This window comes from Carassius gibelio, chromosome A23 (genome assembly GCF_023724105.1).
Source record: "Carassius gibelio isolate Cgi1373 ecotype wild population from Czech Republic chromosome A23, carGib1.2-hapl.c, whole genome shotgun sequence".
Lineage (NCBI taxonomy): Eukaryota > Metazoa > Chordata > Actinopteri > Cypriniformes > Cyprinidae > Carassius > Carassius gibelio.
Window position 1 is genome coordinate 13,550,118 of NC_068393.1, and position 14,090 is coordinate 13,564,207.

At 36.3% G+C, this 14,090-nt stretch overlaps 1 protein-coding gene across 8 annotated transcripts in view; it reads left to right on the forward strand.

Annotated features, from left to right (window-relative positions):
* LOC127944635 (rho guanine nucleotide exchange factor 10-like protein) overlaps window positions 1-13,879 on the forward strand; it is a 53,789-nt gene extending 39,910 nt beyond the window's left edge. For all 8 annotated transcript variants that reach the window (XM_052540714.1, XM_052540713.1, XM_052540715.1 and 5 more), the window contains 7 exons: window positions 6,635-6,720; window positions 8,049-8,264; window positions 8,407-8,564; window positions 10,134-10,276; window positions 11,561-11,732; window positions 11,920-12,042; window positions 12,127-13,879. In XM_052540714.1, the coding sequence (XP_052396674.1) occupies window positions 6,635-6,720; window positions 8,049-8,264; window positions 8,407-8,564; window positions 10,134-10,276; window positions 11,561-11,732; window positions 11,920-12,042; window positions 12,127-12,659 (1,431 nt within the window). In that variant the 3' untranslated portion in view covers window positions 12,660-13,879. The remainder of the gene's footprint in view (window positions 1-6,634; window positions 6,721-8,048; window positions 8,265-8,406; window positions 8,565-10,133; window positions 10,277-11,560; window positions 11,733-11,919; window positions 12,043-12,126) is intronic.
* The last annotated feature ends 211 nt before the right edge of the window (window positions 13,880-14,090 follow it).

The window sequence follows — 14,090 nt, forward strand, 5'->3', positions numbered from 1 at the left end:
CAAGAGTATTTCATAGGAAGCAATATGACAAATGCTTCACAACTCATTTGCTGCCGGTGTGTTCGCATTATTATTCTCAAAATGTGATGCATTCACCCTTTAATGATTGCTTTCCATACCGCTATCAACTCTGGATGAGTGACTGATGCTTCTTCTGGATGCTTTCATTCTTACAGCTACAAACCTCACATACTCATCTGATCCTGCATCTGATGTTTTTGCTATCTCTTGATGGTGGATGTTCTTTTTACCTGGGATGTGTAGTACTTTGAAGTCATACGGTTGCAGCCTTAGGACCCATTGTTCAGAGCTGGCAGAAGGTTTAGATTAAGGTCTAAATATAGTCCCTAGTATTTTTGTCTGTGAGCAAATCAAACGTTCTCCAAAAAGCTAAGGCTTCACTTTCTGTATGCCTGTATTTGCATTCAGTCAGGCTGCGATTCACCAAGCATGTATACATCTTTCCTCTTTGGTACTGAACAAACACCCGTCTTAACCTACATCTGCTTTCATCTGCATTCTGTCATCATCCTTTTTGAAGTATACTCCAGTGCCAGCCTTGCCCAAAATGAGTTTGAATATGTTGCTTTACTGTAGCTCACAAGTGCTCAAAAGTCTTCATAGCTCATGTGCTCTTGCAGTTGATTTTGATTCTTTGATTTGTTGACAAAACTTCCATGCATTTCAGTATACTTGCGTACCTTAAAATAAACTTGGATTTGAAGTTTAGTAATCAAACATTCCCAATGAAGTTGCAAACTTAAAATGTAATTTAATCCTGGTAAAGCTGAATTTCAGTGTCATATGATCCTTCAGAAATCATTCTAATATGCTTACTTAATGCTTAAGAAACATTACTCATTATTATCATCAGTGTTTTCTTTTAAGATCTCCAAATTCTAAATACAAAAATGTGTAATGTTGTAGACATGGCATCTACCATCAGAGGCTAACTAGACCATGCTAACAAACCCTGATCTCTTGCTTGCACAGGTTTCTCCTCGTGCATGGAAGGCAAAGCTGTGAGCAAGCCAATTAAAATTTTTGTTTTTGACATCCTTATTTTCCAAGAAAATCCAAATTGGAACTAAGTTAATTACGCGTCTTCTTCAAAAGGGAAGCTTCTAAATATATGAATTGATGCATGTGTTTATATTTGTGTACATACACAAATGCATGTTTGTGACAGAGTAGATCTAAAGAGGTTCCTAAATATTACTTGCATGACTTATGTTGGAGAAACTTTTTGTGCAAAATAAAGGATGAGGGAAAAATACCTTCATTACTGCAGATGAAAGTGAGGCAGATCTGTGCCTGCTAGAGAAGATGCAGGAATAGAAAAGCGGATTCTTATGTGATGCGAAGTCGAGTCTGTGTTCAGCAGAAACACCCATGAGACAAATGTGTCTGTGTCTAAAATCGGTCTTCCCACATTACCCATCTCCACCCCATATTATCAGAATGCAAAAAAATAATGAGTTTGAGAAGCAGAAAGAAAAACTGAGGACACTAAAAATGATCAGTACATTAAGATGTCTTTCTAAAATGCTAAAAAGCATTTTTTGAAGTGCAAAATCAGCACATTTAAAAGAAAATGACAAGCCTGACACATAACCTTGTATAAATAATTCCAGTGGGCTAATTAATGGACATATTAAATATTCTACCTGTTTTTTCCATGGAGGGGAAAATGTGAATAAAAGCCGTGGCCCCAGTAGATTGCTTAAGATGAAAAGGGGCTCCATTCCCACCGTGCATATCCGGGAAGAGCCAGTTTGCAGCAAGTTTTACACATCAGAGTGCTGAGCATCAGGCTCACAGCAGGAGAGGGACAGTGGCAGCATGCCATTCCCACGCAAGATCGTCCTCAAACACAGTAAGGACCATTACATCTAAACAGTGCTATAGGCTTATGTAATGGGTTCTCATTACATTACAGATAAATGCCATCTAGTTGTCCCCCTTATTTTGTTTAATGTGAATGATATTTTGGTCAACACTTTGCATACATGTATTTATTTATAGACAATTGTTATAATCATGTTATAAATTAAGGTAAAAATACATGTAGTACAATACTTTATTATATATAAATAATAAGTTTTATATTACAATAATAATTTGTTAATTCATAACTTTTTTTTTAACCCTGCATGTAATAATAAAATGACATTTTTACAGCTTAGTCTGGACTAAAAGTGGAAAAATTGCTGTTGTCTGTGGCTGTACTTTACTGCTATCACTGAGGATAAATTTCTGTCTCATCTAATGGACAGTTTAAAACGCAATCACAGGAAATGTCTCGAGTGTCTGTGCGCAAAAGCATTTACAGCAAAACACTGCAATTATAGTCTTTTAAGCTGCTAAAAATTTCTGTCGTTATTTACTCACCTTAATGTCATTCCAAACCTGTACGAACATCAAAAAAGGAGACCTATTTTCATAAATGTCCTAGTCATTATTTCCTTATGATTAGAAGAAATGGGAACTGGAGCTTTCCAAGTTCAGAAAGCGTCATTTACTAGTACATCAAGTACTAGTGCTGTAAATAACTTGGGGTGAAGTATTACTTTAATAGAAAACCAGAAAGAAGTTAGATTTATCTGTATTTTGTCATGTCACACTTAATTGGTTATGAAATTGACTGGATTGACTTGTATACTTCTCGTGAGCTGTAATTACAAAGTGCTATAGTTAATATGAGGTCACAACAGTATGTACTGAATGATGTGTTAAACTGCTGTAGTAAACAGTGCACTCTTAATTAAGATTAAGACACAGTGTCAGCAGGGGTGGGTTTGTCACCAGACATGTGGGCCCTAATGATTAAACTTGGAATAATAGCTTGTCTGGCTTGTGCATAATTTATATCTGAATGGCTATGGGTGTTTAATAACCTTATGTTTGTGTAATTTGAACCAAAACACCCTGCAGTTTATTAACTTCGTTTACATCTCTTTCCAAGCAAATGTTGGCTGTGGTCGCTAGCTCTTTTAGATGTGCATTAACTCAACATGTATCAGAGCTGCCAAAACATGGACAGCAAAGTGTGTCAAATTAAGACAGTCAGTGTGTGTCCCATGCCTTTCCCACCCAGGAATAAAATGGAAATATAGCTGCAAGCAGCAATTACGGGGCCAAACACTCCAGTGGGAAAATTAGGAGTTAAGCATGGCATGGAGCATCAGACCAAATGCAACAATGAGTAATAAAAGCAATTTCAGGATGATTGTAATTGAAATGGCTGAAAAATTCAACCTCTAGTTACATGAGTAAATGGCTTATCACTTTCGATCAACAGGTGATGCAGTAATCAAATCATCTTGGTGTGTTCTGTGTGAGGTGACAATGGCACACACAAAAGTTTGTGGTCATTATGTCAAAGCTTTACAAAGATATAGCCTCAGACTCATTTTGGCACCATGTCTAAAATTTGTAACTGTGCTGTACAAAAACGGTTTTGTCAATCGACACAAAATGCATAACTTTTTGTCAGCACAGTCTGAAGATGATCCGACTCGATTTGGGTGAAAAACAGACCAACAGATGAGGATGAGTTAGAAAAAGCATGCATGTTTTTTGTAGAATTCGCTCATGTGCTATTAAAAAACAGTATGACAAATCAACTTGAATTCCATCACTTTTTGCCAGCTTCAAAGGTTCTTGGCATAAAATATTTTAAAGTTTAGACAAGTGGTGGCGCTAGAGACTCCAAATTTGCTATGGTAACTGTTCTCACAGTCCTCCCTCGGTGTGCTAAATTTCGCTTTTCTGTCTTTCTGAAACAGGAAAATCAAAAGATGTGCATCATATTTATCATTTAAATCCTTCAATCCAAAAAAAATAAATAAATAAAAGTTAGAAAAAGTAGTAGTTTTTATATATAAATCATATGGCGGACAGGGAGTACTGATTTCCTTAGAGAAAATTGGTATGTATGTTGTCGGCACAACCAAGGGAATATTTTGAGACCAGTTTCATTACAGTAGCCTAATTCAATCAAAAGTTATTAGCATTTTTGGAAATTTCATAATTAAAGGTAAAATAATGGTTTATTACTCTTGACCAGTAGGTAGCGCTGTTACCAAATTGATGTGCCGTGGTCAGTGTGAGGTTACAATGGCACATACAAAGTTTGGAGTAAATATGTAAAACTTTTGCAAAGATACAGCCTTCAGATGCAGTTTGGCATCTTTCCAGCAAATTTGTTCATGCGCAAAACAAAAACTGTTTCGTGTATCGACACAAAATCCATAACTTTTTTCCAGCTTGGTCTGAAGATGATCCGAGCCAAATATGTTGAAAATCGGACCAACGTTCTATGAGTTAAAAAAAGTTTGTTGTCAACATGAATCAAAACGGTGAACAGGAAGTTCAGCCAATATTGGTAAAATTGGTATTGTGTTCTCGTCATGATCCAAGGAATCTATCAGCATCAGTCCGATTACAATAAGTTATTGTAAACAAAAGTTATTAGCGTTTTTCTTAATTTAATCATTACATTTTTACCACAAGGTGAAGCTGCCCCCAAACCTTTTGAGTACCATGAGGATATGGAGCCGAAAATTTTGTAATTAGTTTCATAACGATATGCTAATGCATTCATAAAATACAGCATTTAAGAACATGATTCATGATTCATTGGCCGATGCCCAAAATGGCTGACATTGTGAAACTGGGTATCATTCCATTCGGCATGATGCATCGAATCTAAAGAGGCCTATTTTTGATTTTTGGCCAAAGCATTCAGAAGTTATAGCAAACAAATGCATTCCATATCTCCTGACCACTAGGGGGCACAGTGCCGAAACACTGTAGGTTGTCTCAGGTTATGCTTATTATAACACACACCAAGTTTGATCTCAAAAACCAAACCGTTGTGGAGATATAGCCTCACATCCTTTTTTGCATGTTTTTTGTAGAGTTGGCTCATGTGCTATTCAAAAACAGTATGACAAATCAACTTGAATTCCATCACTTTTTGCCAGTTTGGTCTGAAGATGATCTGGTTCAATTTTTGTGACAATCACTTAAACGGCCTAGAACAGGGGTAGGCAAGTTCGGTCCTGGAGATCCGCAGTCCTGCAGAGTTCAGTTTCAAGAGAGCTTAGAGAGAGCTAGAGAGTTTGAGTTAGAGACTAGAGAGTTTGCTAGAGAGTTTGAGTTATAGACTCCAAATTTGCTATGGTAACTGTTTTCACAGTCCTCTATCAGTGTGCTAAATTTTGCTTTTCTATGTCTTTCTGAAACAGGAAAATCATATTTATCATTTAAATCCTTCAATCCAAAATAAAATAAAAAATAAAAGTGTAATTCTGTTCTCTAGTTTAGATAATCCTTAGGCTCTGAGTTGGTGTTTGAACAAGCAAAAAAATTCACAGTTTTTTCTTCTTTGATCCCACTGTAGCAGTACTCTAATGATCATGTTTCAGATCAAAATGTGCATTCAACACAGAAGGATGTATTAAAAAATTCTTGACATGAGAATGTTCCTTTAAGGAATTTCAGTTCACTTGGCCAGCCATCTTGGCGATACCCCAGACAGCTATGTCTGTAATAGTCATGCAAGTACAGCTACTTCAAAAAAGTTTTTCATGTTTATGTTTAAATGACCCTTAGGCACTGGGCAAATTGACATCTCTCTGAACACAAGTTTAAGGTCTTTGAGTGACACTATGCCATTTCGATTATTCTTAATGCTTGCCTTCTTGAAATATAGAGTCAAGATGCTTAATTTGAGGGTGAATGAAATAATGTCCTGCCTTTTTGTTGATTGACTTGTTAGCGTGCAGAATAAAACAGCAGTTGCACCAGAACGGTTCACTGTATTTATCTGCATCCCACATTGCGGAAGGAGAATTATAGTGTAAGACACACAAAGAGACGGTAAAATTACATATGTCAGAAAATAGAAATTACACTTAAAAAGTGTGTGTGTGTGTGTGTACATACGAACATACATTTTGTGAAATGTTATTATAATTTAAAATAATTTATTCTTTTAGTTTTTTTTCTGTAATGGCAACACTGAATGTTCAGCAGCTATAACATTCTAATTTGCTGATTTCATGCTCAAGAAACATTTCTTCTTATTATAATTTTTGAATTAAAAAAAGTTTGTAATGTTTAACAGTTTTGCTGAAACCATTTTATACAACCATTTATACGTTTGGGATAAATGAGTAAAAAAAAAATTACATTGCTCAAAAGTGACATTTTTATGTTATGAAAGATTTCCTTTAAAATACTTTTTTTTCTTACTTTCTATTCAAGAATCCTGAAAAAACAAGTGTATCACTGTCTTTGTAAAAATATTATTAGGCAGTTTTCAACATTATTAATAATTAGAAATGTTTCTTGGGCAACTAAAAAAGCATACTTTAATGAAGGATGATGTAAAGACTGGAGTAATGGCTGCAGAAAATCAGTTTTGCCAAAATATAAAAGACTTCCTTCAAAAACATAAAACAAATCTTAATGTAGCATGTGTATATAGCAATTTGAAATATTTTTTTTTGTATTTTATTTTAATACATTTTTTGTGTGTGTGTTATAATGTCCAACTAACAATTTACAGAGCTGCATTTTTTAATGCTGATTTCTAAAAGTGATCTCTTTATCTTGTTTCTTGCAGTTGCAGGCTGCCCTGTATAACCCGGTCCACTGTTCTCTTCTTGGTTTTTCTGCTGCTAGCACATCCTTGCCTCAGGGCTACCTCTGGTTAGGTACACTTTGCACAATGAGAACATCTTTTCTTCTTTATAAATCATCACTGCACTGGTGCAGGAAATTGTAATACAGTATCTCTGTACATGTCCCTCACCTTACCTGTGATTTACCTTAGGGGAAACAAATCATCCACAAACATTTGAATAGTCCACCTCTAACCAGGGCAGTCATCAGCACAGTACAACTGAGAACATACTGAGCCCCTCACTTGTAATTACTGACAATATGCCAATTTCCCAGCCCTCCAGTATCATATTTTATGAAGTAGTCATTTAGCAGATGTTCTATTATCCACATAAAGTATACTTGCTCAAAGGCACAATGGAAATAGCTCACGGATCATTCCTTGCAGGGTTTGAACCTCTAGCCTTTTAAATACTACACCACATTAAATATAATTTGCCGCAGCACAGTATTCAGTATATATTTAAGCAATATTTCATAAGCCAGAATGATGTTGTTCTGAATAATAATTACACTTTAAAGTGCAAGTTATATAAATTATATATAATTAGATATTATGCATTACTTGTTGTTACAGCACAATGTTGTAATTGTGTCCCACTGGATAATCAAAAGTTCTACACACACTTGTGCTCTTTACACACATTTGAATACTTGGGGCAAATTCAAGAAATACATCATGTAAGTACTAAGTAGACAAGTGGTTAAGCACAAAAGGGCTGCAAGTGTAGGTTTTATTTAGGAGAGGCCCACTTTCACTTGTTTTATTCCTGAATGAATCGTTTGGATGAATGATTCAGTGAATCTTGCCACTTGCTGGCTTAACAGTGTATCATTCAGAAAGAGGGACTTAAAAATATAGACAAACAAAGTCCCAATTTGTTTGGAGGATTTGGACTAACTTGTATAATTTCCAACATAAACATTTCCAGTTCTTAATTCTGACTGAATCACAAACTCCTACTTTAAAATGTACTTTACTTATCTGGGATATTTTTCTTCCGGCTCAAAGAGTTTTTCTACCTGAAGTAAGTGATGTTAGTAGGAGCTCCTCAAAAAAAAAAAAAAAAACAAAAAAAAAAAAACACTGTTAGAATTCAGAATAGTTTGATCGACGTTTAAAAGAAGAGGGAAGCAGGATTCCGAGAAGTTTCTCGAAAGGCAGCTCTAGAAACAAACATCAAGTATTCCACATCAAAAGCCATTCTATAAATCATTTATCTCATGGCTGTGCTTCCATTTTTTTTTTAATCTTTTTTGCTTGCAGCCTCTCAGAGGGCCATGTCAGTGAGTTCAGGCACTGGATGCCGTCCTCCTCATGTTTGTTTTCTTTTTGTTGTCTCTTCGACTGCACAGGTGGCTAGTGGGGGCGACGACTCTCACGGCCAGGTGGAGATTTTCTCCCTTAACAGACCCACGCCACGCTCCGTTAAGAGTTTCTCTCTAGGTTCCCCAGTGCTTTGTCTGGAGTATATCACAGAGCCCAGCACTGAGGAAGAACTGGAAACACAAACCTCGGAAGTTCTTTCCAAGATCGGCCACACCATCTGTGTAGGATTATTGGATGGCAAGTAAGTCTGAATACATATCTGTATTGATCTGGAATAATTTGAGTCATCACATTGATCAATTTATGTTGTCAGCCAGTACTCATTTGCTTCTTTCCCAGAGAAAAGCTCTTGATACTTTGTGTCTGTGTTTGTGTTTCTCAAGCATCCTGGTTTATGGAAGCGTGGACACTGCTGCTCAGTGTCTGCTAACATTTTGTAACCCAGAGGGCTGCCCAGTTCTGTGCCTAAAACACTCTGCCAACTTTCTCTTCGCTGGACTAAGTAATGGAAAAGTCGCAGTTTATAACCGAAAGAGTGGAGGTAGAATAATTTCCATGCAATTTTCAGTGTAAATATAATAAAAAATGAAAATTCAGTCATAATATTACTCTTCTGTTGTTCCAAAACATGATTTTCCTTTTTCTGTGGAACAAAACAAGATAAATGGTCAACAAAACTGTTTGGTTACCAACATTCATCCACAGATTCTACAGAATAAAGTCAAACAGGTTTAAATAATGACAGAATCAAAATTTTGGGGTAAACTATACCTTTTATTAATTCTACAATATTACATTTTATAAATTCAATTCTTTTTTCCATTCACTTTGGATTTACATTTGCTGGAAACAATATGTGAATTGGATTTCTGCATAAATTGGTCATAAAATTCCATAAAATCAACAAAAAAAAAAGCGCAATGTGTTTAAACAACACAAAAGCAATAATGAATTTGCGTGTCTTTATTGGGCAAGCCATGTAAACAGTCATAGGGCAGAGTGGGGAAAAAAAGTGTTTCCTCTTTACAAAATCATTTCAATTCAGCAGTATTCTCCAGGTTGAGGGTCAAGACTGGGCCACATCAGATGGGGTATGTTATTGTTGATTTAGTCCTAAGATTGGGATCACTGTCCTGTCGAACCATTCAACTTCTGAGTTCCAGCTGGCAAACAGATGACCTTAGGAAGTGATTTTTCTGTCAATGAATGTAAGCTGCCCAGACCTTGAGGCTGCAAACCCCCATGATGTCCCTCCATTCCAGGTTATTCTGTAGAGCTACTAACTACTTTCAAACACCTTTTGGCATCATCTCTCCGCAGGATATTTTGCCAGTAGCACTGGCAAAAACATCCAGGTGCTCTTTTGCAAAGACTTTTTCATATACACCTTCAGGCCCATCTAAATGTTGGGATTTCAGCTTAGCCAACACACTCTTGTTGGCCCCATTGGCAGTTAGATTTAGCTGTGGACTTTCATGCTTATGTTATTTTTTTTCCCTGAAGATTGCTTATTTGCGTACAAGTCACATAATATTAGTTTGTACAAAATTAACACTTTGTAAAATTATTATGTTATGTAGATCAGGATGGGTTAGCTGACTCCAGATGAAATATGTTAAGTTCATCCAAAAATGAAAGTTCAATCTGGACCACTTCTGTCAAGTATATTTTATGACAATGAAGAATGGGAATTTAAATAGACCGCATGTGATAGGTGTCAAGACTGGATTGGTACACGTCAGGAACAGCTGACTGTCAGCGTGACTAACGTGGCCTGACTGAACTAACGCGATGCTCAATTTCTGTCATTATTTACTCACTTCATGTCTTTCCAAATCAAATGGAAAATGAAAGAAGATACTTAGAAAAATGTATTTTCCACCACACAGTGAAATTCAATGGGGTCAAGTTTGTTTTGAACTCCAGGTAAAAGGTTCACATATTTTTTTCCTGCAACTGTATACAGCACCAATGCCTCATGTTTGATATTGCTATTGATATCTTTTCTGTTTGAATTTATCCTTTCTGAATCTACTGCTACAATATAAAATATGTGTAAATATTAGCCATTTCCAGTAGCACCTCTAAATCCAGCATTTTGCGGTTACAGAGGGGTTGTGGGATCCAGATTCCTGCAGACATGTGGTTATTGGATGCACGCCCGTCCTCAAACTCCTCCAAATAGACGAGTGTGTGTGGGCCAGCTGTGCCAACCAGGTCTCTGTGATTGAAGGCTTCTCTCTCAGGACTCAGGTATCCTTCTCCTCTGAGAAATGCCTTAGAATGTGAATTATAATGTGTCCAATGGGATTCCACCACCTTCACAATGAAGATGCAGCACACAAATGCTTTTCATAAGACCGTATAAGTCAAAAGAGTGAACTTTCATGTCACTTATCAAAGATTGAGATCGGTTCTGTAACAAAGGTTGGTTTAGGAAAGCTTGAAATGATTCTTTTATTTCAGAGTTTTACATTTCATTTCTCTGTTAGGACGACTTCCCGTGGTAGATGCATTATGAGAGAGCATCTTAAGCCACACATAAAAGGTATCCTCCCTGTAGAAGCCCAACAGCATGTTGGGATGCTAGCCTTTGATCACTTGTGACAGATGAGCCAACCTCTCTATTTTGCCGCAAGGAGAGCACCCTCCTTCTGCCTTCCTGATGCTTAATATCAGGATTAAATTCAGCTCTGGAAGTTGGAAGTTTAGTTCAGCCCGACGATAAGATGTGGCCAGGCAAATGGACATATCATCCCATTTTTATTTGCAGGTCAATAGTTGTTTGCACCTATAGAAAATGCAGAATGAAGAATTGATCTGTTGTAAAACTAAAGAAAGGTCCATATGGACCAAAGGTAATATGTAAGAGGACAACAGTAATATTTTGAAATGCTATTAAAATGTAAAATAATTATTTTTTATATATTTTAAAATCAAAATGATTAATAAAAAATATCAAACCATTATTTGGTCTTACAACTATTGTTACTAATAATGTGTATGAATATATACGGTATTTACACTTGACAGCTCACCGTAACTTTTAAAAATAGCATATTTCATATATATATATATATATATATATATATATATATATATATATATATATATATATATATATATATATATATATATATATATATATATATAATATTATAATTGCCTTTCACTGTATTATTGTTGTTTTCTTTTGACTTAAATGATCCATTTCCCAAACATTCTTAGTGGGGTTAAGTGGATTATTTACTAATTTAACATTTTATGGTTTTCCTTGACAGTTGGCATTCTGGACTGTGATGTAATATGCCTAGCCTTATATGTCCAAACAGAATTTCATTAGGCAGTATATAATCTGTCATCAAATTATACCCACTCTAGACCACTACATTCTACAGTCTTGGCCTAAACTTTGATGTTCAGCTTTGATTTTTTTTTTTTTTTGTTGGTCTCTTTCCCCCTAAATCTATGATTCCTCTCGCTTTTTCTTGTTTTTATGCTTTTTCATCATTATTTTTTATCTTTTATGATTCCCAGAGTTTTGAAGTTCATCCAGACCCCATGGTTAGCGTGACCCACATGGTGCGTGCTGGAGGAGGGGTGTGGATGGCGTTTTCAGAGGGATCATCCCTACGTCTGTTTCACACAGAAACATTGGAACACCTCCAAGAGATCAACATTTCAACACCCTCTGCATATTTAAGCCCTGGCAAGTCCAACATTTGATTATGGTGCAGGATATGAATTCTCAAGATAACAATTTGGGACACAGGTCCTGATAGGGGCAAAAAATTTTGAAACTAAGCAGCAATTGGAAGAAAATGTATAAATAAAATATCAAATAGAAGTAAAAAATATTTAATTTTAATTATCAATAAATCATGTTTTCTTTATAGGTCAAAAATCTGTGTGTGTATCCAGCCTGCTTATCTGCCAAGGACTGCTATGGGTGGGCACAACTCAGGGCATTATTGTCACCCTGCCAGTGCCCAGACTGGAGGGCATTCCCAAAATAACAGGCGAGCCACAATTTAAACAAACAAAGCATTTCATCTAAGCCTTCTTTTTGTTACCTAACACAAACTATCCCTCTTTCCCATCAGGCAAAGGGATGACGTCACTTAACGCTCACAACGGCCCTGTTGAATTCTTGGTTGCCACCTCCAGCATTTTATCCCAAGATTTTCTAAAGCGGGATTCTCCCATGGAGGGTGTGGATTCAAGTGGTGAAGATAAGAAGGTGACAAATTCTTCTCAGGAGTCCCTCCAGCAGGACGATGGCTCTCCTCAGGCAGAAGCCAAAGCTAAAGGAGTGCTACTGCAGTACCAACTCCGTTCTACCTCTCAGCTCCCAGGAAAGCTTCTGACGGCCCGGCCCGAAGAATCAACCGACTCGACCCAGGACTCTCTGGTGCACACCCTAGAGGACGGTTCTATCTATGAGCTAAGTGATGATCCCGAGGTTTGGGTCAGAGGGCCTGGGCCATCGTTAAAGGAAGCGGCACGTAGGGAGAAAGTGACTTCAGCTGCTGTTATATCCGGTGGAAAAGGGTTCCGTCGACTCGCAAAATCCTCTAACTCCCCTGACTCCAGTGAAAACACGCTCATGGTCTGGCAGCTGCCCATTACAGTTTGAGACAGTTATGAATTCTCCTTGCTCTGGCTTTCTTCGGATGTTTTTGCAGTGATGGAGGATTGTTGGATCATTGAAGGACAAACAGACTGTATGGCTTTTGAGGATTATTTAATCCTCTTCTCCTCCAGAAGGTTTTTAAGGAATACTCCAGATTCAGTAAAAGTTAAGCTGTGACAGCATTTGTGGCAAAATGTGTGACAGATTTGCCTGAAAAAATGTCATTCATTATATCTTGGTTATTGTGAGGCCCTTACAATGAATGAAAGGGGCCAATCTGTTAACATTCAAAAACGTACAGTTTCAACATCACTTAGAACAATGTGTTAATATGATTTTAGTTAAAAAATACAAATAAAACTGCCAATACAATGCAGCACCGTAAACCTTATAATGAATATAAATGTTGAAAATATAATGAATTAATTATTTAGAGCTCAAATAATACACGTTTTAACAAACAATTAAATCACAATTAAATTATAAGCTTCTCAATTCTTCTTTTAAATCTTAAATTGGCCCCATTCACTTGCATTTGTAAATGTAACCACCATTTTTGCTTCTTGATTTTTTTTTTTAAGAAAATGAGGGACAAATTAAAATAATTATTTTACTTTTTTGATGGTAATACCCATAATGACAACATTGCTTTTAAGGAGGCCAGAATATTCCTTTAAGTTGATAAACAACCATGCCATTTAATGTTCGTCTGTCATAATAATAGCACATGCTTGGTATATAATGCACCACAACTGAATATAAAATAATCTCACCTTTTGAAAATATTACTAAATGACTGATACCACCAAATGATCTGCATGCGAGGAATCAGGGTAAGTGTTGTCTGTTTTTTTTAAGTAATCCTTAATATGTATCTGAGTATTGGCTGTGACCCAGTTCTTTCTTGTTTAAATGATAAAAGATATTTTTTTATGCAGCACCAAAGCGGTGTGCACAGAAATGTAAGGTAGCTGAATATTCAGAGTCAGTATATTTAAATGTTTTAATGTTATTTTAGTGTGAAATGTGATAAGGAGAAGTGAAGTCTTCACTGTAGGTACGTGTGTCTGATGGTTCTTGTTGTTCGCAGTGTCACTTTGTTAAAAAAAAATGAAATCATATTTACAGTGATTGATGTATTTGCAATTTTCATTTCATTTAAAAGCATTTAATTTGATTTTAAACTGACTCAACATTAAATGGTTTTGAAATTGTGGATTTTGCATTGTGTGTGAAGACCTGTTGTAAATGAATATTGCAGAGTAATATTTTATATTGAATCTCAGCACATTTTCAGCCTTTTATCTCTGGGCAGCCACTGCCAGCTCTCACATTAAACATATCAGCAAACGCAGTATGGCGCAGCTCAGGCAGTGGTTAATATGCACATTGTGACACCAGTGCTACGTGAAGAGGATGCCAAATCACATCTCT